Source organism: Meriones unguiculatus, chromosome 17, assembly GCF_030254825.1.
Source record: "Meriones unguiculatus strain TT.TT164.6M chromosome 17, Bangor_MerUng_6.1, whole genome shotgun sequence".
NCBI classification, from domain to species: domain Eukaryota; kingdom Metazoa; phylum Chordata; class Mammalia; order Rodentia; family Muridae; genus Meriones; species Meriones unguiculatus.
Genome location: NC_083364.1, coordinates 18,395,635 through 18,418,001, shown reverse-complemented (window position 1 = coordinate 18,418,001; position 22,367 = coordinate 18,395,635). Strand labels below are relative to the sequence as shown.

At 42.2% G+C, this 22,367-nt stretch overlaps 2 protein-coding genes across 9 annotated transcripts in view; both read left to right on the top strand.

Moving 5' to 3' along the window:
- The window catches only part of LOC132648783 (zinc finger protein 431-like), an 84,905-nt gene that overhangs the window by 38,203 nt on the left and 24,335 nt on the right, over positions 1 to 22,367 (top strand). The window lies entirely within an intron of this gene.
- LOC110562039 (zinc finger protein 431-like) overlaps positions 1 to 22,367 on the top strand; it is a 69,754-nt gene that overhangs the window by 38,214 nt on the left and 9,173 nt on the right. For 5 of the 8 annotated variants that reach the window (XM_060371234.1, XM_060371233.1, XM_060371231.1 and 2 more), the window contains 3 exons: positions 12,426 to 12,552; positions 12,754 to 12,814; positions 13,365 to 15,451. In XM_060371234.1, the coding sequence (XP_060227217.1) occupies positions 12,426 to 12,552; positions 12,754 to 12,814; positions 13,365 to 15,099 (1,923 nt within the window). In that variant the 3' untranslated portion in view covers positions 15,100 to 15,451. Of the gene's footprint in view, positions 1 to 12,425; positions 12,553 to 12,753; positions 12,815 to 13,364; positions 15,452 to 22,367 lie in introns of those variants that run through there. The other 3 variants (XR_009587188.1, XM_060371236.1, XM_060371235.1) reach the window with 1 other exon arrangement.

Genomic DNA, 22,367 nt, shown 5'->3' with positions numbered 1-22,367 from the left:
GCAAGTGTCCTTGTGGTTTGGTGGAGCATCTTTTGGTTATGTACCGAGAAGAAGTATAGCTGGGTCTTGAACTAAAGTTATTCCCAAATTTCTAAGAAAGTGCCAGGCTGATTTCCAAAGTGGTTGTGCAAGTTACATTCCCACCAGCAATAGAGGATTGTTCCCTTTTCTCCACACCTTTGCCAGCATGTGCTGTCACTTGAGATTTTCATCTTAGCCATTCTGACTTGTGTGAGATGGAATCCCAGAGTAATTTTTACTTGCATTTCCCTTATGACTTATGAAGCTGATCACTTCTTTTAGTGCATCCCAGCCATTTGAGATTCCTCTGTTGAGAATTCTCTGTTCTGTGCCCCATTTTCTAATTGGGTTATTTTGGTTTTTGTTGTTTGATTTCTTGAGTTCATTATATATTTTGGATATTAGCCCTTTGTCAGATTTTGGATTGGTAAAGATCTTTTCCCAATCTGTAGGTTGCCTTTTTGTTCTATTGACAGTGTCCTTTGCTGTACAGATGCTTTTCTGTTTCAAGAGGTACCATTTATCATTTTTTGATCTTAGAGCCTGAGCTGTTTGTGTTCTGTTCAGGAAGTTGTCCCCTTTGCCAATGAGTTCAAGGCTCTTCCCTGCTTTCTCTTCTAATAGATTTAGTTTATCTTGTGTTTACTGAGGTCTTTGGTCCATTTGGATTTGAGTTTTGTGCAGGGAGATAAATAAAGATCTATTTATATTTTTCTACATGTAGACCTCCAGTTAGGCCAGCACCATTTGTAGAAGTTGCTTTCTTTTTTCCATTGTATATTTTGGCTCCTTTGTCAGAAACAAGTGACTATAAGTATGTGGGTTTATTTCTGGGTCTTTGATTTGATTCCATTGATCAATTAGTTCATGCCAGTGCCATGAAGTTTTCATTACTATTGCTCTGTAGTATAGCTTGAATTCACAGATGGCGATACCTCCAGGAGTTCTTTTATTGTATAAGATTGTTTTAGCTATTTTGTTTTTGTTTCTTTGTTTTTCCCCTTATGAAGTTGAGAATTGTTTTTCCAGGTCTGTAAAGAATTGTGTTGGTATTTTGATGGGGATTGCATTGAATCCATAGATTGCCTTTGGTAAGATGGCCATTTTTACTATATTAATCCTATTGATCCACAAGCATGGGCCATCTTTCCATCTTTTGATATCTTCCTTAATTTTTTCTTTAAAGACTTGAAATTCATACAGTTATTTCGCTTGCTTGGTTACAGTTACACCAAGATACTTTATATTATTTGTTACTATTGTGAAGGGTGTAGTTTCCCTCATTTCTATCTTAGCCCATTTGTATACAGGAGACTACTGAATTTTTTATTTAATCTTGTATTCAGCCACCTTGCTGAAGCCCTTTTTCAGCTGTAGGAGTTCCCTGGTAGAATTTTGGGGGTTGCTTAGGTACACTATCATATCATCTGCAAATAGTGATATTTTGACTTCTTCCTTTCTGATTTGTATGCCCTTGATCTCCTTTAGTTGTCTTACTATTCTACCTAGAACTTGAGGTATTATATTGAAGAGGTATGGAGAGGGTGAGTAGCCTTGTCTTGTCCCTGGTTTTAGTGGAATTAATTGATTTGAATTTCTATTCAATTTGATGTTCGAAATCTGCTTATCTATTATGTTTAGATATGGACCTTGCATCGCTGATCTCTCCAAGACTTTCATCATGAAGTGATGTCGGATTTTGTCAAAGCCTTTTTCTGCATCTAATGAGATGATCATGTGATATTTTTACTTTGTGCTTGTTTATATTGTGGATTACATTGATGGATTTTCTAATGTTGAACCATCTTTGTATCCCTGGGATGTAGCCAACTTCATCATGGTAGGTGATGTATTTGATGTGTTCTTGGATTCAGTTTGTGAGTATTTTTGTGTTGATGTTCATGAGTAAAGTTGGTCTGATACTCTCTTTGTTCGGTATTTGTGTGGTTTAGGTATCAGGGTGACTGTGGCTTCATAGAATGAGTTTGGCAATGTTCCTTCATTTTCTGTTTTGTTGAATGGTTTGAGGAGTATTGTTATTAGCTCTTCTTTAAATGTCTGGTAGAATTCTGTGCTCAAACCATTTGAACCTGGGCATTGTTTTTGGTTGGGAGACTTTGTTGACTGCTTCTATTTCCTTAGGGTTTATAGGACTGTTTAAACTGTTTACCTCGTCTTGATTTAGCTTTTGTAGTTGAACTCTATCCCAAAATCATTCCTTTCTGTTAGATTTTTTTCAGTTTTGTGGAATATAGACTTTTCAAGTAAGCTTAATAATTTTTTTTTTATTTCCTCAGTGTCTGTTGATCTGTCTCCTTTTTTTTTTTTTTTTCTTTCTGGTTTTGTTAATTTGAATACTACCACTCTGCCTTTTAGTTAGTTTGGGTAAGGATTTGTCTATCTTGCTGGTTTTCACAATGAACCAGTTCTTTGCTTCATTGATTCTTTGTATCGTTCTCTTTTGTTTTGATTTCTTGATTTCAGCTCTGAGTTTCATTTTTTCCGTCATCTTCTCCTCTTTGATGTATCTGCTTTCTTCTGTTCTAGAGCTTTCAGGTGTGTTGCTAAGTTCCTAGTATGGTAGCTTTCCAATTCACTATGAAATTGGTGCTTAGTGCTATGAACTTTCCTTTTAGCACTGCTTTCATGGTGTCCCATAAGTTTGCGTATGTTGTGCCTAGTTGAACACTAGAAAGTCTTTAATTTCTTTTTTATTTCTTCCCTATCCCAGTGGTCACTGAGTAGAGAGCTGTTCAGTTTCCATGAATACTTAGGCTTTCTGTTGTTTCTGTTGTTATTGAGTTTCACCTGTGATCCACAGTGGTCTAATAAGATACTGGGGGTTATTTTAGTCTCCGTGTATCTGCTGAGGCTTGTTTTTTAATTGAGTGTATGGTCAGTTTTGGAGAAGGTTCTGTGCGGTGCTGAGAAGGTATATTGTCTTGTATTTTGGTGAAATGTTCTGTAGTTATCTTTTAGGGCCATTTGATTCATGATGTCTGTTAGTTTCTTTATTTTCCTATTTAGCTTCTGTCTTGATGATCGTTCCATTGGTGAGAGTGGGGTGGAGTGAGTGGGGAGAGTCTTCCACTATTAATGTGTGCGGTTTTGTGTGTGACTTAAGCTTTAGTAATGTTTCTATTACAAATGAGAGTGCCCTTGCATTTGGGACACAGATGTTCATAATTAAGATGTCATCTTGGTGGATTTTCCCTTTGATGAGAATGCAGTATCCTTCTCCATATCTTTGGATTAATTTTGGTTGAAAGTGTTATTTTATTAGATAGTAGAGTAGCATTCCAGTTTGCATCTTATGTCTGTTAACTAGGCAAACCTTTTTCCAGTCCTTTACTCTGAGGTAATATGTCTATCATTATTGCTGAGGTGTGTTTCCTGTATGCATCAGAAAGATGGGTCCTGTTTTCATATCTGTTTTGTTAACCTGTGTCTTTTTATTGGTGAGTTGATGCCATTGATTGCCCCAAACAGCGGGGGGGGGGGGTGTTCAACGGGTTCCTAAGGAGGGGTGAAATGAATGGGGTAGGACAAGAGACACGGTGAATGAAGACCAAGACAATTTGTCCGATCAAGGTCTCGTTTATTTGAAATTTTTACACAACTTTATAGGGAGAGGCAGAAAGGGGGAAGGATAGTTTGCTGCAGAAGATAGCAAAGTGGTTTTGGTTCAAGATACTGCACCTGCAACATACCGTAAGAATGTTTCCTTGAGATATCTCAAGGATGCTTCAAACCTAACAAGTAGATGTTCTCACATAAGTCTTTCACCCATGTCCTTAGGTCCTAGTGCAGCTGTTGGTAACTTTCCACTAATTGGCTTTGGCTCCAGCATCTCCTCCCTTCTCAAACAGTTTAAGAGGCTAGCAGGTAGGCTAGCAGTTATGAACATGAGGTCTTTTGAAGACAGTGGGCATTAACCAGAGGGGGGAAGTAGTGACCTGCTGCTCCCAAGGTGTTTTGCAGCCTTTTTTAGAGTCTTTTTTGGGGGAGGAGAAGAAGACCGGAATCAACACCTGAGGGCATCCCCAGCAGGTTGTGGTTAGGGGTAATCAGACACCAACTTCTGTGCAATCAGGTTTGCTTCTAGGGGGGACTCAAGCGGACAATTGGGTCTTCCCCATGCAGTACCCTGTCCTACACCCCTGTGTTACCCATGCATTATTAGGCAAGCATTTATCTGAGTTTCATGCTGTTCTCATGAGAGCTAAATGCAAGCAGTCAAGACCCATGTGATGGACTGTTACCAGTCTTCCTCAGGCTCAGCTAAGCCTCTGTCAGCCAAATCAAGTCTGTGATAATGAACTTGTGTGGGTTTAGATGTCAGGGAGTCAGTTTGCTGTTTTACAAAGCTAGGAAGTCTTTTAATGGCCCATGGGCTGAAAGATATGAGGAGAAGGAAGCCCACCATGGGTCCCAATATTGAAGGGAGGAGAGTGGTGAGCCAGGGAGAGGTTGAAAACCAGTTATGAAACCAACTTTCCTCTTGTTCTCTCTGTCTCTTTCTCTCTTCTAGGTCCTCCTTAATTTTAGCCATGCTGCGCTTTACAATCTCAATATAATCCGTGTAAAAACAACACTCTTCCATAAGGGCAGCACAAAGTCCCCCTTGCTGGAGGAAGAGCAAGTCTAGCCCTCTTCGATTTTGTAGGACAACTTCAGACAGTGAGACGAGGGATTTTTTCAAATTGGTGATGCCAATCTCCGATCTCTCAACATCCTTGTCGATTGTCTGGCGAAGGTCAGAGTAATGCTTATTGGCGAGAATGAAAGAGGTTATGCCCGTCCCAGCACCCGAAGCTCCGAGGCTGAGGAGGACAGTTAGTGTAACAGTTGTTATGGCCTCTCTTTTTGTTCTAAGTAATGCATGGTCATTAACAGGGTCCCAAAACCAGGCAAAATCTTCCCCAAAATAATAAGTCAGGTGGGGAATTAATTGGATAAGGACACAGAAGGTAGTAAAATTGCTTTGGAGGTGAGGGATGTATATATAATGAGTAAGGCCATCACTGCAAGTCCACTAGCTATTATTGCCTGGGAGGATATAATTGGAAAGGTGGCTTGACGGTGTAATGGTTATATTACAAAGATGTGTATATTTCTGAGGAATACTGTTGCCTATGCATAGCCCAAAGCCAGAAACAGAAGTCAGTGTCAATCTAGCCTAAGCTTGCTCTGACCATCTACATTTAGAATGGTCAGAGGAGTGGGAGATTTCCTCAGTGACTGCAATGCCTTCATAAAAGGGAGGGGGAGAATCATAACAAAGCCAACAGGACTCGGTAAGCTTGGGGCATGTATGATTCAAGGTTAAAAAGGTATGATTAACAAGGTCCAAAATAATATGGCGTGTATCAGGCCCATCTTCAGTTAAGGAGGGGATAGGCTCATCAGCAAAGGAAGGAGTCAGAGAGGCAGGGACATTTTGCTTAGGCTCTGTGCGGGAAAACCATTTTGCTTGGACCCTGTCTGTGCTGGTGGGGCAAGGACAGGATTGGGTCCAATAGCTATGGGTAGAATAGCTGATTCTTTCCTCAGGGTGATGTAAATGATAACTCCTGGATCATCTTTGGCCCAACCGTATAGGCATAGGCCCCAAGTGAGGCCCTTATGCCAGGAAACTGATTTTTGTTTTCTTTTAGAGGTGAAAGACAGTTTTAAGATGGGGAGCTGGAGCTGTTGCCAGCTTGAGGACCATCTTAGCTTGTCACAGGTGTTTGTTAAATAATAATGTGATTTCCAGGAGTTAATATCAATCTTAGATATAATAGTTATAATGTGATCATCACTATTAAGGTGTCCCCAGCTTCCCATAGCAATTACAGCTGAGGTCTCACATCCCCAGGCAGCGCAGTAAAAGTCTCCAGCACTACCACATCCTTTAGCTCTTTTATAACCCGGGCAGGCATAAAGCCCAATTGCCAGTTCTCATTGTTCACAGGTGAAGAGTGACTCAGGGGCACGAAAGGACATGTCTGGGTACCACTCAGTATCAGAAGTGACTTGTGATTGTGTGTAATATACCTCACCATGTTCTCCAGAAACTTTATTTATAGGGTTGGTGGACATTGTTCTTCTGGTCTGTAATCAACTTCTGGCTTTGCATCATCGCTCCGAGAATATCATCCAAAGTGGTCTCATCTGTAAAGAAAAGAGAAGGATCTCAGGGGGGCTCGTCACCCTAGATTTCAGGAGTACATGGTTTGTCTCTGGATGGTTCTATTTTTTTTTTCTGCTGTTTAGAAGAGGGGGCATCTAGTTGTTTTACCAGCCTTTCTGGCAGCCATCTGGCTGCACTCTCCTTGGTGTCAAACAGGCACACTGATCCACGGCACCAGATAAGGACTTGGTCTGGGCTGTTCCATTTGGAAGTGAGAGGGTCTTTCCACATAACTGTGGCATAGTTTTTATTTGTTTCAGGGTGCCAAAGGTGATCAGCAGCGGACTTGCCATAGGCGTCCAGGGTTAAAAAGTTAAGAACAAACAATGCATGATGAAGAATATTTCTTGGGGATCCTTTCATGGGATATAACTCTCCCATAACTCTTTAACTTGTAAAGGGTGTTTTTAATAGTTTAATGGGCACAATCAACAATGCCTTGTCCTTGCAGATTATAAGGAATGCCAGTGATGTGTTTAATTTACAATTGATGGTAAAATTCTTGAAAGTTTTTTCCAGTGTAACCAGGACCATTGTCCTGGTTTGCCCATAACCGAGAGGCAATTTAAAACATGAGCTATAACATTTTTTGAGGCTTCACCTGCATGTAACCTGGCAAAATGAATTCACTGAAGGTATCTATTATTATGTAAAGATATTTAAGATTGCCAAATTCAGGTAAGTGAGTAACATCCATCTGCCATATGTCATCTGGGATGAGGCCTCTGGGATTAACTCCCAAATGGGGAGTGGGCAAGAGAGTGACACAGGCAGGACATTGTTTGACAGTTTGGTGTGCCTGCTCCCTGGTGATTTGAAAAAGCAGTCAAGTGTTTGGGCGTTTAAATGATGCAGGTCATGGTTCTTTCTGGCCTGCTTAACAGGATCTATTGAAACAGGGAAAGCCAAGCGTGTAGCAGTGTTGGTGCAAGCATTTCCCACAGAGAGAGGTCCGGGAAGGTCTGAATGGGAGCGGTGGTGCCCAAGGTAAAAGGGTTGACTTCTAGAGTTAATTAACTCCTGGAGCTTGACAAAAAGAGGAACAGCATTTGTAGAAGGGCTAATATAGGGAACCGTTTCAAGAAGTGGAACAGAGTTGGCAATGTAAGCGCTGTCAGTATATAGATTAAAAGCCTGCTTGCTGATCCCAACAGTAAGCATAGTTTTATTAATTTCTCTTAGGTCTTGCAATAACCTCCATTTGCCAGATTTTTTTCTTAATAACAAAAATAGGTGTATTCCAAGAAGAGGTAATAGGTTCAATATGACCAGCGGCAAGATGTTCCTGTACTAACGCAGTAGCCACTGCTAACTTTTCTGAGGTTAATGGCCATTGGTCAACCCATACAGCTATATCAGATTTCCAAGTGATTTTTGTCTGCATGGAGTACAGGGATGCCAACAACCATTAGGGTAAATTTGTCATGCCTAATCCTGCGCAGTCAAATTTTTCAATTACCTGGATAGGTTCTTTTATTCCCTGCAAATGTTTTCCTAAGCCTTGTCTGGGAAGGAAGTCCTGCTTTAGCATTTGGTGGGTAACAATTTCATTTGGACTACACATAATGAGATTTAACTGGGAAAGAATTTCTCGACCCCAGAGATTAACAGGCAGGCCAGGCACAATGTAGCATTGAACAGAGTTGGCATTACCTTCCTCATCTGTCCATGTGAGGACTTTAGAACTTTGCTGGGAATTGGACATTTGTCCTATGCCCCTGAGGTGGGTCAAGGAAGTTGTAAGGGGCCAAGAGGGAGGCCAGTCTTTGTCTGAAATTATGGTGGCATCCACTCCAGTATCTATGAGCCCCTCAAGGCTTTTTCTGTCCAATTTTAAATTGAGAAGGGGTCGATCCTGAGTGATTGTTTGAATCAGTAAGCATCCGAGAAGCCAAAATTATTGGTGCCTCTGGATTTTCAAAAGCTTTTTTGGTTAAGATGTGTGAGGGGAAACAGTAACAACTGATCAGTTCTTTGATCAGGAGAGAGAAAGACTTTAGCTTCTTCCACTTCTGGTCCCTTAACTATTAACTGGGGACAAAGAATTGATCAGTTGTTACTGCTTCCCCTCACACATCTTAACCAAAAAAAGCTTTCGAAAATCCAGAGGCACCAATAATTTTGGCTCCTCGGATGCTTACTGTTTCAAACAATCACTCAGGATCGACCCCTTCTCAATTTAAAATTGGACAGAAAAAGCCTTGAGGGGCTCATAGATACTGGAGTGGATGCCACCATAATTTCAGACAAAGATTGGTACCTCGTAATTTCTGCAAGGTCCACTGTTTGGAAACACCACCAGCTGCCGGCTTGCAGTCTCTTTGCAAAATCCAGTAAAGTCTGACTTCCAGAGGATGAAATCGTTCCCTGATAATGCACCGTGCGCCAAAAAATACCAATCGTTGGGTGTGAGCTACTGGTCACTAAGAATTTCAGTTATGGACAGTGTGAAGGGAGCCACCGGACCATATAGTGTTGGCAGTTTTCAGTTCTTTTATATGCTTAAATCCAAGGCGGCGATATTGCTGTACATGGGCTTCATCCCCCTCCTTATCCGAGGAGGTGAAAGTTTTGTTTTCACCGGATTGTCCTCATCGTCTGGGTTAGAGTCTTCCCCCTCAACTACAGGGCCAGAGGTGAACTGGACCTCTTCAGTGGAGGGTTGGGCAGAAGCCCGCACCTTGTTAGGAGTCATGGGAAAGGCCTGCAGGGTATTAGGAGTCTTTGTCTTGGGTAGAAGGGAGGCAGACACAGAAGGGGGCTTGGTCAATTCGAGATCCAGCACCCCGCAGTTCTTTAAGAAGTGTTAAGTGCTCCCTTTTATTTTGGAGCAGTTTTTTGAGGGATTTGACCTCCTGACAAGAGTTTAGTTTTAGCATGCTGATTAGCATCCTCTACATCAAAATCAGAATGTAAGGCAGGTGCGCAGAAAGGAGGGCGGTAATATATGGAGGTGGTTGACAAAGGGCAGCTGCTGAAGCCAAGGAAGGCAGAAGAGGTTACCAGTTGAGATTACGGTATTTGGCAGCTTTTTTGTCAGGGGAAGTGGCCTTTTCAGGGGAAGGCGGGTCATTAAGGCCATCCTGTGTCTGCAAGCGGAGGGCTGCAAGGGAGAGGTAAAGGGAGTGGGTGTTGGGCTGAACGGGGGCTGGAGCCTCTGGTTCCAGCATAGGTATGGAGACAGAGTCACAAACAGAAGGAGCTCGGGAGAGTTGGGGGAGTGCAGCCATGTCCTGACCTAATTCAGTGGATTTGCAACTGCCTCCAAAGTCATTCTTAAGGAACTTCTCACTTTGAGAAACTACCTCAGCCAAGTCAAGTTGGGAATATCTGACCTGAAGAATATCATTAATCAGATTCCAGTAGGAAAGGCACCTTTTGTGGACCAAAAAAATTCATAAAATTATCTGAGACAATTTCCAACTCTCTGCCAGCATCTTATATCAATAGTGCCCTTTTGTGGAAACGAGGGGCAAATATTTGTAATAAAAACAAAGAAGCTAACTAAATCCTTTTTCTTTACCCTTATTCCTCGTGTCTTGAGGGACTCCTTGAGACCCTGTAAGAGTAAGTCATGCTTATTCAATTCTTGTCCCATAATTTGTCATTCTGACTTACATCAACAGATCAGATTCACAGACAGGTAGTTCTGTGGCATTCTCAGTGCAGGACCTTCACTCGTTTCCCCTGTGGTAGCTCAAAATCCTATGTACAGGAGCCCACAAAGAAGGATGTTCAATTCGATCCCTGTGCCTCAGGTCCTTGTTGGGCACCACGATACCTCGACCAGAAAGGGTTCAACAGGTTCCTAAAAAGGGGTGAAATGAATGGGGTAGGACAAGAGACACGACAAATGAAGACCAAGGCAACTTGTCTGATCAAGGTCTTGTTTATTTGTAATTTTTACACAACTTTATAGGGAGAATGCAGAAAGGTGTGAGAGACCAAAAGATAAAGTAGCAGCTCTTATTAAGACCTAAAGTAGGTACGGTAAAGAAGTTTAGTAATGCCCTGAAGGGAAGAGCCACCCCACTGCATTCTTTCCCCACCCACTAGAGATAACAGTTGTTAGGAAACTGGCCCATCCCTCTAGGGAGGGACACCAGGTCATTATGGTCTGGGGACCTTCCTATAGCCAATCAATTCAAACTGTAGCATTTTGACCAATAGATGCTTGCCAGGCAGGAATCACCCCTGCCTTGGGCATGCTGGGAGGGACCAGAATCTATAAATCACCCAACTAACCTGGGGGTGGCACACTCAGCTCCCACCGTTTCGGCGGTGTGTGTTGTGGGCCCAAGCTGCAGCTTGTAATTTACAATAAAAAGACCCTCATGTGTTTTGCAACGGAATCGATTCCTGTAGATCTTTTGGGGGCTCTCGAACTGGATATAACAGGTGGAAGGATACTTGATTGCTGCAGAAGATAGGAAAGTGGTTTATGGTTCAAGATACTGCACCTGCAAGATACCATAAGGATGTTTCCTTAAGATATTTCAAGGATGCTCCAAGCCTAATGAGCAGATGTTCTGACATAAATCTATCACCCATAACCTTAGGTCTTAGTGTAGCTGTTGGTAACTTTGGCAGCTGTTGGCTTTGGCTCCACTAAATGACTTTGGCTACACTAATTGGCTTTGGCTCCTGGCAATTCATGTTGAAAGATATTAATGACCCAGTTCCTGTTACTTCCTGTTATTTTAATGTTGGTGGTAGTAGAGTGTGGGTGATTCCATTCTTTTGTTTTTGCTGATGTTATTTATTTATTTATTTCCTATGTTATCCTGCGTATGCTTGGCCTCTTTCTGTTAAGAGTTTTCCTGCTAGTATCTTCTGTAGGGCTAGATATGTAGATGGATAGTTACTGTTCAAATTTGTTTTTGTTATAGAATATCTTGTTTTTTCCCTCTATGATGATTAAAACTTTTGGTGGGTATAGTAGTTGGAGTTGACATCTGTGGTCTCTTAGTGTCTGTAAGATACCTGTCCAGGCATTCTGGCTTTTAGTTTCTGATGAGAGTTCAGGTGTAATTCTGATGGGTTTGCCTTTATATGTGACTTGGTCTTTTTCCCTTATTCTCTCTTTGTTCTGCCCATTTAATCATTGAATTATTATGTAGCAGGGGTGATTTTCTTTTCTGGTTCAATCTATTTGGTGTTCTGTAAGCTTCCTGTATATTTATGGGCCTGTCTTTCTTTAGGTTGGGGAAGTTTTCTTATATGATTTCTTTGAAAATATTTTCTGGTGCTTGAAGGCTGGGAGTTGTCTTCTTCTATTCCTATTATTCTTAGGTTTGGTCTTTTCATAGTGACCCAGATTTCTCGAATAGTCTGTGTCAGGAGTTTTTTAGACTTAACATTTTCTTTGACTGTTGCATCAATTTCTTCAGTCCCCTGAGATTCTTTCTTCCATCTCTTGTATTTTGTTGGTGATGTTTGTGTCTATACCTAGGTTTTCCATTTCCAGTATTGTCTCAGAGTCTGTGTTTTCCTTATTGCTTCTGGCTCCATTTTTAGGTCTGTAACAGTTTTATTTATTTCCTTCTGTTTGATTGTAGTTTCCTGTATTTCTTTAATTTCTTTAAAAGATTTGGTCAGTTATTTCACCTGTTTGAATATATGTTCCTGTGATACTTTGAGAGGTTTATTTTCTTTCATGAATGCCTCTATCATTTTCATAACCTCAGATTTAAAATCTTTTTCTTGCTCTTTGGGTGTCATCGTATCTCCAGCACTTACTGTGGCAAGACCACTGGTTTCTGGAGGTGCCCTAAGGCTTTGAGTTTTGTTGCTTGTGTTCTTACACTGGCCTCTAGTCATCTGGTTGACTCTGGTGTTCACCACCCTTGTGGTCCCAACGCTGGGCTCACTGGCTTTATCCTAGCTGGGCCAGGCAGCTGGGGAGCAGGCAAGAAAACCTCTGAGCTGAGAACTGCTTGGGTGACTCACAGGCCTCCCCTGCATGGCAGAAAATGAGTTTTAGTCCTACACCAAACTCACCTTCAGTAGATTCACTGTCACTGCTGGGCTTCCTGTTTCTGACCCATGTGAGCCAGGCAGCTGAGGTGCTGCCAGAAAGACCTCTGAGCTGACAGGTGCTCAGTAGCTCCCCAGGTCTCCTCAGGATGGGGACACAATTCTTAGTTTTTTACTAATGTAATAACCTTTTACAATAGTTCAGTCAGTAAGTCTCACCAGTTCTGTAACACACATGTATTGGCTACTTTAGGACACAGTGACCTATGAGGATGTACATGTAAACTTCACTCATGAAGAGTGGAGTTTGCTGGATTCTTCCCAGAAGAGTCTCTATAGAGATGTGATGCTGGAGACCTACTGGAACCTCACTGCAATAGGTAAGAATGATAGTTTTCCTTCACTTTCTAAACAAGGGGACAAGCATTTGTTGGTCGTTGGTGCACTTCTATGATCTCTGTTGTATAAGAGGAAGAATTTGTGAATAATCAGGCCTGGTTCTCAGGTTTACCAAAGATACTAACTTAAAATTTGCATAATTTACAATGATAGATGATAAGTTTTCTGGTGCCATCTTTTAGGTTACAAATTAGAAGACCAGAATATTGAAGAATACTGTCAAAGTTCCAGAAGACATGGAAGGTAAATTTTACATGCACACTGGTACAGATGTGTCACTGAAGAGTTTTCAATGGGCCCTGCAGTTTTAAAGAAAAGCAGCAGTGTAAACAAGCACAGCCCAGATTTATGTATATTGATGATTGTTAAATTCTCACAAAACTGTGTACATGAATTTCAGGTAGCTGACCTGTGTTTGCAAAGTATTCCTCTAAGAAGCAAGACAAGCAAACAGTATGTAACATATAACACTATTTTAGTCATAGCCGCAAGAGAGCCATGTTGAAGAACTTGTCAGTTTGTTTAGTTTTATGCCATTCAGTTATCATGAAAGGCATACACATTGATTACGGGATCCGTGTGTGTCCAAGATCTTTTATAAGGATGTAGTAAAGCTATTGTTAACCCTATAGTGACATTCCAAAGTTTAGTGAAAGGAACAGTTGGTGGGAGGCACGAATGTTGTTGCCATGGGGTAACCTTAATCTTTACAGCACATGTTTAAGGGAAACAAAAAGTTAATCTGTGTGAGTACAGTGTGAAAACCATTTGTTTGTCATTTCTCCTTTAATAGCTACAACATCTGTCACTGTGGATACAAGCCTTGTGAGCATAACGGATATGGAAAGAAGCAGTGTGCCTTTACACAGAATAGTTTCCTTCAAATATATGACAGAATCCATAGTGAAGAAAAACCCTATGAATGTAGTCGATGCAGTAAAATCTTTGCAAATTTCCGTAGTCTTCGAAAACATGAAAAAAATCATACCAGAGAAAAACCCTATGAATGTAATCACTGTGGCAAAGCTTTTCCAAGTCGCAGTTCTCTTCAGATACACATAAGAACTCATACGGGAGAGAAACCATTTGATTGCCACGAATGTGGTAAATCCTTTGCATGTAGCAGTCATCTTCAAATACACAAAAGGACTCACACAGGAGAGAAACCCTATGTTTGCAATGAATGTGGTAAAGCATTTGCACGTGTCAGTAATCTTCAAATACACAAAAGAAGTCATACAGGAGAGAAACCCTATGATTGCAATGAATGTGGTAAAGCCTTTGCATGTCGCAGTCATCTTCAGATACACAAAAGAACTCACACGGGAGAGAAACCCTATGATTGCAAAGAATGTGGTAAAGCCTTTGCAACTCGCTGTCGTCTTCAAAAACATGAAAGAACTCATACTGGAGAGAAACCTTATCAATGTGATCAGTGTGGTAAAGCCTTTACAGGCCGTAGTCATCTTCAAATACATGAAAGAAGTCACACTGGAGAGAAACCCTATGAATGTTCTCAATGTGGTAAAGCCTTTGCATATAACAGTGATCTTCACAGGCATGAAATAATTCATACTGGAGAGAAACCCTATGGATGTAATCAGTGTGGTAAAGCCTTTGCAAGTCGTAGTAGTCTTCGAAATCATGAAGAACATCATACTCTTGAGAAACCCTATGAATGTACTCACTGTGGTAAAGCCTTTGCATATTGCAGTAATCTTTATATACATGAAAGAATTCATACCGGAGAGAGGCCCTATAAATGTAATCAATGTGGTAAAGCCTTTGCACGTCCCAGTCATCTTCATATCCATGAAAGAATTCATGCTGGAGAGAAACCCCATGAGTGTAGTCAATGTGGAAAAGCATTTTTATTTCGCAGTAGTCTTCAAGTACATGAAAGAACTCACACTGGAGATAAACCTTACAATTGTACTCAATGTGGTAAAGCCTTTGCACGCCGCAGTCTTCTTCAAATACATGAAAGAAGTCATAGTGGAGAGAAACCTTATGTGTGTAATCATTGCAGTAAAGCCTTTGTGTGTCGCAGTAGTCTTCAAATACATGAGAGATCTCACACTGGTGAGAAACCTTATGAATGTAATCAGTGTGATAAAGCCTTTACACGTCGCAGTCTTCTTCAAATTCATGAAAGAAGTCATAGTGGAGAAAAACCCTATGGATGTAATCAGTGTGAGAAAGCTTTTGCACGTCGCAGTCTTCTTCAAATTCATGAAAGAAGTCACAGTGGAGAGAAACCTTATGAGTGTAATCATTGCAGTAAAGCCTTTGCAAGTCGTAGTAGCCTTCGAAATCATGAAAAACATCATACTGTTGAGAAACCTAATGAATGTACTCAGTGTGGTAAGTCACTTGCATGTTGCAGTCATTTTCAAATTCATGAAAAAGGTCAGACTGCAAAGAAACTCTATGAATGTACTCAATGTGGTAAAGCCTTTGCATCTTGGAGTACTCTTCATAATCATGCAAAATGTCATACTGGAGAGATACCCTATGGATGTAATTGAGGCTGCAAACTTTTGGCACATCACTGTAATCTCCAAACACATCAGAGATGTGCTGGAAAGAAACGATACTAATATATAGTCAATGTGATAGTGCCTCTACATGTTACACGCTTATTCAAAGGCATGCAAGCATTCCTACTAGAGAGAAGCACCATAAATCTAATAAATACAGGAAAGCCTTGCACAGCAAACAGTTTTTCTCACTGAGCCATCTCAGTGTCGTTCATGCAAGATTAGTAGAACCAGTTCGTCATTAAAATACTGTCCTGTTTCCAAATTGTATACGAAGTGTTATCCAAGGATAGAGGAACACAGTAATTTGAATAATAAACCTGTTTAAAAATGAAAATTATATTTACACTGCCATCCATTTTTATGGGTTATTTTAGTTTTTTCTGAGGAATAAATTCTTGTTCTTAACACTTTCTCAGAAACGCAGCTGAATACCAGAGAATTGTCTGTACAGTGGGTAAAGGTGGTTGATGCTAAGCTGATGACCTATGTTTATTCTCAGGGGGATCCACATGACTCATGCAAGATTTGTTTTCTGATTACTATGTGTACTACTAGTTTTAAGGTATGTCATACTAATATAATAGGTCAAGGAATATTTAGAGGTTTCTGATAGCAAGATCCTCGTGCCTCGATTATGGGAAGCATGGTCATTTGCAAAGAAAGTATGAACAATCTCAGTCTCAAAATGGCTGGTGCATTAACTGTGAGAAATATAGTACTTTGTTCTGCACTGGAAAGTGAATGAGGCATCTCTAAGGGTCTTTTAATATAAACCAGAATGATGGCCAAGTCTTCCAGTGGTGTGTAGGCAATGTGGCAAGGGTTGCCGTTGGACCGGTGAATGTAGATTCAAGATAGGTATCCAAGACAGTATAAATATATACCCACAAATGCATAAAAAAACAAGATAAAGTTCTTCTTCTAGTGTTAGGTAATGAGAAGGCTCTTTCTTTTAGCAGTACTAAAAATCTTCACACACCAATGCCAAAGCATCAGGATGAAATGAATTCTGAGTCCACAGTTTAAAAAGGCTGGACTCTTTCCATTCCATATATCTGTTCATTTATTGTCATGCAGGATATCACAGTATAGCCTAAATTGGCCTGAATTTGCAATGTACCACTGACTAGCCTGGAACTCATGGAATCCTGCATCAGTATTCTAAGTAGTGAGTTTGCATGGGTGAGACAAGATGCCCAGTTTCTGTCTCCTTAAAACAACAGACTAGGGGCTGAAGAGATGGCTCAGCAGTGAAGAGCAGTGACTGTTCTTCCAAAGGACCTAAGTCTGGTACCCATTCAGCAGCTCACAGCTGTATAATTGCAGTTCTAGGCGATCTGACCCCCCCCCACACACACACACATACATGGAAGCAAAACAGTGTACATAATTTTTTTTCCAGAAAAATATATTTTTGTTTTTAAATAACAGACTAATTGCCTGAGGGATGGGTGCTGAGTGAAGTTGCAAGAACTGTCACCGTGGTGCCCTCGCCTTCCTGCCCCAGGCTGTGGCTCCTGTTAGGTACCATAATAGGAGCTGTTAAAATGTTGGCACCTTGGCCTCCTGCTGTTTTGAGGTACTGCCATAGGAGTTGCCCATGGTGGCGGCACCTACTTTCCTGCCTCAGCCTGCAGCCATACTGAGATAGCACTGCTGGACACCTCCCTAGGTATACAGTGATCATGCTGCAGCCAAGAAGGTCTTCCTATCTTACCTTACCGATGGTTCTGATATAGGGAAAAGGGTGTGAATAAAAGCGACCAATCCCTGAGCAGTTAAACCCCCCAGTAATCCCTGAGCTTCCCACAATCCTTGAGTAATCCCAGAGCTTGCCAAATTTAGGATTTAAAATTAAACGAATTCTCAGTCTGGAACTCTCTGCCCTGAAAAGCCCAGCTTCCTAAGAAATCCTGGATAAGCACTGCTCTTTGTTCACCTGCCATCTGTCCTCTCCCAGGAACAGAGGCAGCCAACCCTAGATTCATCCCTCTACACCCTGGACCCTCCCAATAAATCTCATATGAGATTTGCTGCTTGGTGTGACTCTTCTTGGGAGAAGCCAAGGAGCAATGAAGAGAAGTGGAACAGGGCTGAGGCTCCTGAGCTCTGTGGCTCAGCTGGGAATACCCTCCCCTGGGAGCTCACTGCCTCTGCTGAGGAGGCTTCTTCTCAGAGCTGTGTTTCCTAAGCTTCTGTACATCAGGATGCTCTTCCACCGAGATGCAATCCCACCTCAGGGATGTGTGGTTCCTGGGCTCCTGTGTCTCAGGATGCCCTTCCATTGGGACACTGTCCCACCTCAGAGGTTTGTGGTTCCTGACCTCCTGTGTCTTAGGATGCATGTCCATTGGGATACCTTCTCTCCTCAGAGCTGTGGTTCTTGGACTTCTGAGCCTTGGGATAGCCTTCCATGCAAGCAGGAAGGCCAACAAAGACCACTTCTAGATCTTATAATGCATAAGACCCAGAATGTCATTGACAAATTCATCATGAACCCCTATTTTGTTTTTTTGATAAATGATTATTGGCCAGAAAGGGAGGTAGTTGGAACGGGAATAGTATAATCCTCAAACTGCTTACTGCTTATCTGGGGCATCATGCTTCTTGAAACAAGTCTGAGCATCACTCTTGGGTATAATTTTATGTTGCGGGCTGGTGATCTGGTAATAACAACAGATTAAAAGTCTGATTAGGAATCTTTTGAATTTGTTGTTGAAAGAAATCTAGATAAGAAGTTTAAGAGGCTGGTGCAACTAGAACGATTAAGAAGAGAGCCAAGGGACTGGAGAGATGGCTCAGCTATTAAAGACTAGGCTCACAACCATAAATATAAGAAGAGAGCCGGGCACGGTGCTAGCACCGTAATCCCAGCACTTGGGGAGGCAGAGACAAAAGTATCTCTGTGAGTTCAAGGCCAGCCTTGTGTACAACCAAGAGTGCACAAGGAAGAGAAAAAGGTCAGCTCTCTCAGCTGTTAGTAAATCTAGCGGATATGCAGAGGTTAAGGTCTGAAACGAGATGTTAAGGCAGGAAAGGGAGATATTTTCTAAAATAGATTGATATTAAAAATGTGAGGAGCTCTGGACCACACCTTGTACCATGTCCCTATATCTAGGGGTTGAGAGAATGGGATGTGTACCCTCTGTGTTTTGACTGTGCATGATGGGCAGCTGTGGCAAATGCTATAGTAAAGTTTAACACTGACCCCCATTTCCCATTTGTGGTGCTATGGGTCCTTAACAAAGGACCTGTACATTCTTTAAAAGAGTCATGTCAGTAACTTCTGTGGATTTAAAATGTTGGGCATAGCTGAAAGGTAAGTGCAGAGTCCTCTACTGATGCTACCTGAAGAGAGAGAGAACTCTGGAAGCGGTAGTGTTGGGGACCCTTGTATGTTAAGTGACATAGTCTACATAGTGAAAAGAGAAGACTGTAGTAGTCGGCTGGAAGGTTAAGCCTTTTGATTTGAATATCAGAAATTTAGGTGCAGCTCACAGACAAGGAGTCCATCCTTGGTTAATATGGTCCAATTTTTAAATTGAGGGGTGTCCAGCTCGACCTTAGCAGGTAAGACCCTATATCTCTGGCTGGACAGGGAGAGGTGTCTGCCTGGCTAATTTGCAGGGATGGAATACAAAGATCATCTATATATTGAGTAAAGTTGGGTTTGGGAAGAAGCAAAGAGAGTAAGAAGCCAGAGCCTGTCCAAATAAATGTGGGCTATCCCAGAATGCTGGAGTAGGAGATCCAAATGAGTTGGGAAGATACATGTTTCTGAGTTGGTCCATATGAAGGCAAAGATATTTTGTGACTGTGGGTCAAGAGAAATAAAAAGAAGGCATCCTTGAGGTCTAAAACAGAGAAATGAGTAGTCTCTGGGCGGATGGTAGGAAGGAGAGCATAGAGGCTGGGTGCTACAAAGTGAAGGGGAACTCCTGATAAACTGGTAAGTTGGAGATCCTGAACCAAGTAATAGGTTCCATTGGGTTATTTCATGGAGGTAGAAGTGGGATGCAGAAGAGCCTTTCCTAAGAGGTCAGATTCTTAAGTCCCCTGAGGTTTTGGAGAGGACGTGTATTGAGTGTGGGTTATATATTTGGTTGGGTTTTGTTATTAAATGACGAGTGGAGGTGGGAGTGGGATGTTTGGCTATAGAGGAAATTTTGAGTGTCCCATACCTGGGATCTACCTGATAGGCTGGTGAGGGAAAAGATGTGTCACAGCCTGTAGTTTGGAGGAGGAGTGGGGATCAATTGGTCAAGTGGGTGAGAGGAGCAAAAAAAATAGAAGCTCCCATTTTGTCTAGAAGGTCCCTTCTCAGCAAGGAGATGGGAGGGACAGATTGGTACTACTAGGCAGGAATGGGTAAGGGGTGGGTAGCCCTACATATCCAGCTAAATGGTGGGGTTTGGTGAGCCTGGTAATGATGTAAATAGGGAAACAGGAAGAAGAGGTGGGTCCCCTCAACTCCATCAGGACTGAGTAAGTGGCCACAGGATCCTAAAGGAAACAGATCACCCTGATACTGTCAGAGATGACAGTGGTCAGGCTATGGGAGCCCAGGCCCCATCAGTCATCCATAGCCAGACCAAGGAAGTTTGGCTGAAGGATAACCTAGGTTTGATGTCCCCATGTCAGAAGAGGCATGTAGGCAGTCAACAACCCACTGTCCTTTTGATGGCACCTTGGACATGGTTTGGGTGGTTTATAAGGATTCGGACCAGCCCAGGCCCAGTAACCCTCTAACCATATTTTAAACAATCATGTGGAGGTTCTTGGGCTTTGGGCAGCCTGGAAGCCTGGGCTTTTGCTTTGGCTGTCTGAGAAGCCTTAGCCATCGTTACATATTTTTGTTTTGGAACTTTTTCATCTCTCTCATTGTATTCCTTGAAGTCCTTGGCTAAGTTTTCTTTCTTTCTTGAGATGTTTATGTTTTGGCCCTAATATCTGAGAAAAGAAGTAGCTCAAAGGAGTGGTTTTCCAACTGGGCTTTCAGGGTGTAAATTCATATATTACAGCACCTTTTAAGGAGGTCTAGGAATTGAAATGGATTTTCATATTTATCCTGTATGACCTCTTGGATTTTACATAGTTTACTACCTTAAAGGCAACTTTGTGGAGAACGGCCAGGAGGCAAGTTATAAATTGATTCCTAGCTAGGATGCCCCCTGGGTTATTGTAATCCTTCTCAGGGTCCAGCCATGACTGGGTGGGCAGCCTATCACTGAGGAAAGGAAAAGAGAAACCAGAGAGGCTGAAGAGACAGAGAAGGGACTGTGGCTTGTGGTTCCTTTGTGTGAAAGAACCATATGACTTGGGCCTCACAGCTAGGAGGAGTCATTTTTTCCTTAGTTGGCTCTTGCCATATGGTCACTTTTAATCAAGATGTGAGTGAGGTCACATGGCAAAGTCCATCGTTTCCAACACTAAAAAAGATGGCTGTCAGCCTTGTGGATGCCTTCATCCTGATGGAGGAACAGCAGCTTAGACAGCAACAAGGCACATGTCCTACATAGAGATTTTAACTCTCAACCCTAGAGTTAGACGTTTTAGGCTCACCCCATTGTTAGAGATTTTACATGGTTTAATCATACCCAATATGCTTACAGACCTTGAGGTCAGATTTATACCTTAGCAGAAGTTTTAGAATTTTAAACCTAAATAGTATAAGATGAATAGAAATAATCCCTGTTATAAATAGTATGTCCCTTTATTTTGTTTTGCTCCTTTCTCTGTGGATCGCCTGATATGGGACGGAAATTTTGGAGGAAATCTTTAAATAAGCATGCTTGGGTCTAGAGAAGGGCGAGCAATATCCCACCTCCAAAGCCAGCTTTTAATTGAAATAGGACAGCATAAAACAGTCTAATGCCACTTCATACCTAAATGACACCTGAATTCCTATAAACCTGAATCCAGGAAGCAAAGAAGAAAGACTGCTTGGGAATGGGAACATTTAGATGGCAGAGAACACTGCAGAAGGGAGCGGAGTCACCAGCCAGTGAGGATTGTGTCCTGGGTGTGTACATGCTGCAGCTAACCTTAGGAGCAGCAAGGTTGCAGCTCCAATGGTGGGAGGATGGGGACAGGTGAAGAGAGCCAGCCGTGGCCTTAAAGACCATGACTGAAATATCTCTACCTCCAAGAGTACCAGAGGGTTGCCAGACATTCAATGGTCACTTCCTCAGACTCAGAGAAGCATTTACACCAACCAGAAAGGGAAGCTTACTTAATTGTCACTGGTGGAGGAGGTGTTGAATAATTGGTGAAGAGGAGGAAGAGACTGCTGCAGATGGAAATAGGGGATAGGGTCCTAGTGTGGCTCAGACCACAGGACTAGAAGGAGCACAAGCACCAGGAGAGCCCATGTGAGGCACAGCATCAAATCTGTTAGTGTTCTTGCTCAGATGGAAGGGTATCTTGGGGCTGGGGGCCCAGGAACCATACAGCTCTGAGGGGACAAGTTATTTCAGTGGAAGAGCATCCTGAGACACAGGAGCCCAGGAACCACACAGCTCTGAGATGGGACAGTGTTCCAGTAGAAGGGCATCCTGAGACATGAGAGCTCAGGAACCACACAGCTCTGAGAGGAAGCCTCCTCACCAGAGATTTTGTAGCTCCCAGGGGGAGAGTATCCGCAGCTAAGCTGAGGAGCTCATGTGCCTCAGCCCTGCTCAAGCTTCTTCTCTTTATCACATTTTGGCTTCTTTTTTTAATTTCTTTTTTTAAAGATGTGATTATTTATCATGTATACAATGTTATGACTGCATGTGTGCCTGCACACCAGAAGAGGGCACCAGATCTCATTATAAATGGTTGTGAGGCCAGTGTGGGTACAGGCTTGCTCTTGGCTGTGTTCATAAGCCAGCAGATCCTGGAGCGCCTCCTACTCGCAGCTTTGCCTGTCCCCCCACCTTCCCTCCCACCCCCACCGCTCCCTGCCTCCTCTGCCTTCGCCTCAGCAAAGAGGCCCCGTTCCACCACACAGCTACTAAATGTTTAAGCCAGTATTTGAACACAAATTTCACACGTGTACCTTTAAATTTTTTTTTTTAATTTCTTGCATTTATTTATGTTGGGGTGAGGACATGCATGCATGGAGGTCATAGGACAACTTGTCTGAATCCGTTTTCTTCAACCACGTGGGTCCCAGGGATTGAACTCAGGTAGAGAAGCAGGCAAGTGTCTCAAGCCCTGAACCAACTCACAGGCCCTGGTTGTATCTTTTTGTGTGTGCATATCCATGTGTG